Below are 2,774 nucleotides of genomic sequence, written 5' to 3' on the forward strand. Positions count from 1 at the left end.
TATATTAATAGATATATTAGATGTTTAGATAGGTATTTATTGGAGGAACCCATGGACCGCTTACCCCGTAAATACGCCATTGTCGGAACAAATTATTATGTCTGCAATTTGTGTTAAATGGTAAAAGGTACAATTGTACATGATAAATAGAAAAATAATTAAAAATTAAGTAGGTAATAAAAATACTATTTTTTGTATACCTACGTTTTATTGTATTGCGACGACTAATTTTACAGATGTATGGCGCGTTTGTACCTGTTGCACGTGCACAAACTCCACATACTCGAATCTCCCCCAATACAGCCTTTGGATCGGAAATCTGTGGGCCTCAAATGTAACGATGCTCTCGACGGAGTCATAACCTTACCGTCGGGACGAACCCTTCGCAAACTGGACCATGGTAATACAACAATATACGCGTTGTAAAATTAAATTATTATTATTTCTCATATTCTTAGTACTTAACCGTTTTCCATTTGCATTTTCAGCTCCTCCGATGAACCGGCGCACGTGGGAAGCTCCTCCGAGGGCAGACAGGCTCAGCGGCGGCATTCCCAGCGGAACTCTGAGCGACAGACACATTGTAGCGGAGGTTCGATACACATCACATGATTAATATATTACATTCGTCAAACATCATTATAATAGTCTGGTGTAGGACTAGGGATTCAGTTTTCAGAGAGAGTCTTGTACAATTTTAAATCATTTACCTACTTCAAAAATCTGCGGGGCCTTGTTAAAATTAGTATTGGGGCTGTGATTATAATGAATTAAAATAAATTCTGGGAATTTAATTCAAAATATTCATTGTGCATTAAAAAGTAGGAAATTATACACCAAAACATGCAAAATTATATAAAGTAAATTCACAATTATGCCTAAAATGTACAAATAACCTATAATAAGTTATGCGACAATATTAAAAATGTATTTAAAAATTTTAAATTAATTAAGTATATTATGAAAAAAAGAATGGGCGTAATTGGAAAATATTAATTCAATAAAGGCGTTAAAATGTTTGGGAACTACTGAGCAGATCATACCTGTTGAAATTATTTTATTTCCACGTATGTTAAAAATTAATAAAAAATTATTGATAATATTAAAAATAAAATAGTATAATTTTTATAAATGAAACTACAGACCTCACTGTGATGTATAATAGGTGTCGAGTGTACCTTGTCATTGAGTAGTTAAGCATAATGACGTGTTGAATTTTAATTAAATCATAAGACACAAAACTGATTTCTAAGCAAAGTCAGTATCAGCTTCTATTTCTAAGAATATTTTATAATTTATTTTTTTATAAGTAACATGGTATATTGAACTAATTTTTGGAAAAAACATATCCACCACAAAGTTTTTAGGTCTTTGGGGGAGTCTGTTTTACCATCTTGAATGGGCCTTTAATATGCATAAAAAAAAAAAACAAATAATAGAAATTTAAAAATTAAAAATTTGCAAAATTACGATGTGTGACTTGTAATAATTTTTTTTATCATTATTCTCATTTAAATTCTTTCCCTTTTTGATTGAATTTCAAGTGTCAATCTCAAAAAATAAGCTACTTATTTGTCATAAAATATAATATAATTATATTTCATAGGCAACTTAAGCCAAAGCTTAAGCTGAACTTAAATTAATGTATAAGAATTTTATTTTATTTATAACAGGCCTCAAGATTTGCTCAAATTAAAGCCATTTCAGATACCCGCATAAATACGCTACTGACTGGATTCAATATAAAATAAATAATATACCATTATTCTACACCAAGATAATATAAGAAACCTGAAATAATTTAACATTCAAACTAATTTTGTGTATATTAACTTATGTACACAAAAGTGAAAATTAAAAAATTATAATAATCACACTTTCAGACACAGATTTATTATCTATATCTGTGCTCTCAGACATAACCGAGTTCTGTGTACGCTTATATAAATAAATATACAAGTACATAATATATGAAATTTGTAATTGAAGGTTTATACTTAAAATATTCACAATTAGCATAAACTTTTAATAGTTATAAAATAAAATAAATAATGTTATTGATTAAAAAAATAAAAAAATAGACATCCAAATCAGTAACTAACATCTTTGGTAATTCTTTTAGTACAACTTAGTTAAGGGTAACACTAAAATAAATTAATATGTACGAATGTACAATGAAAATTAAATCATACTTTAAGTTTGATATAACTCACGTGTACAGAATGCCTAGTAATACTCTTTTTATACCCTGCAATTTTTACTGTTTAATATATTTTCAACCACTAAATTGTTTCTTTTAAACATTGAAATTGTTTTTTTTTTTTTTTATGAATTATTAACTAGTATATCAGGTTAATTTAAAATTAAAAAAAAATACTCTACACCATTTGCTCGGAGTCTCTAAAGGTTTTAAACGTTTTATTATTTCAGACAATGTACATAATGAAACCAATTGTTCACTTGGGCAGTATGTGCGTGTTCGGAGAGAAATCATGGAAACCTTGGTTGATTTCCATAACAATTGAATACATTAGGTAATAATTGTGTAAACCGAACAATAATTGAAAATATTTGCATTAAGTGAAATATTTCAATTGTAATTATTTTTGTTTTATGTTTTAGCCTGCAGCGATTAAAATCCTTCAAAAATCTCACTCCTCAGCAACGTTTGGTATTGTCAAAACGATCACTAAATTTGGTAATGTATTTAGTGAGATCACCATTCTTCGAGAACTATTCAGAAAAACATATCCGATTGTATTCTTACACTGGTT

At 28.6% G+C, this 2,774-nt stretch overlaps 1 protein-coding gene across 1 annotated transcript in view; it reads left to right on the top strand.

The window, feature by feature from the left end:
• The first annotated feature begins 73 nt into the window (after window positions 1-73).
• Window positions 74-2,774, top strand: part of LOC100570194 (peroxisomal membrane protein PEX16-like) — an 11,019-nt gene continuing 8,318 nt past the window's right edge. Inside the window, exons 1-4 of the mRNA XM_029490994.1 lie at window positions 74-400; window positions 489-592; window positions 2,431-2,534; window positions 2,623-2,771. Coding sequence (XP_029346854.1) covers window positions 241-400; window positions 489-592; window positions 2,431-2,534; window positions 2,623-2,771 — 517 coding nt within the window. The 5' untranslated portion in view covers window positions 74-240. The remainder of the gene's footprint in view (window positions 401-488; window positions 593-2,430; window positions 2,535-2,622; window positions 2,772-2,774) is intronic.

This window comes from Acyrthosiphon pisum, chromosome A2 (genome assembly GCF_005508785.2).
Source record: "Acyrthosiphon pisum isolate AL4f chromosome A2, pea_aphid_22Mar2018_4r6ur, whole genome shotgun sequence".
NCBI classification, from domain to species: Eukaryota; Metazoa; Arthropoda; class Insecta; order Hemiptera; family Aphididae; genus Acyrthosiphon; species Acyrthosiphon pisum.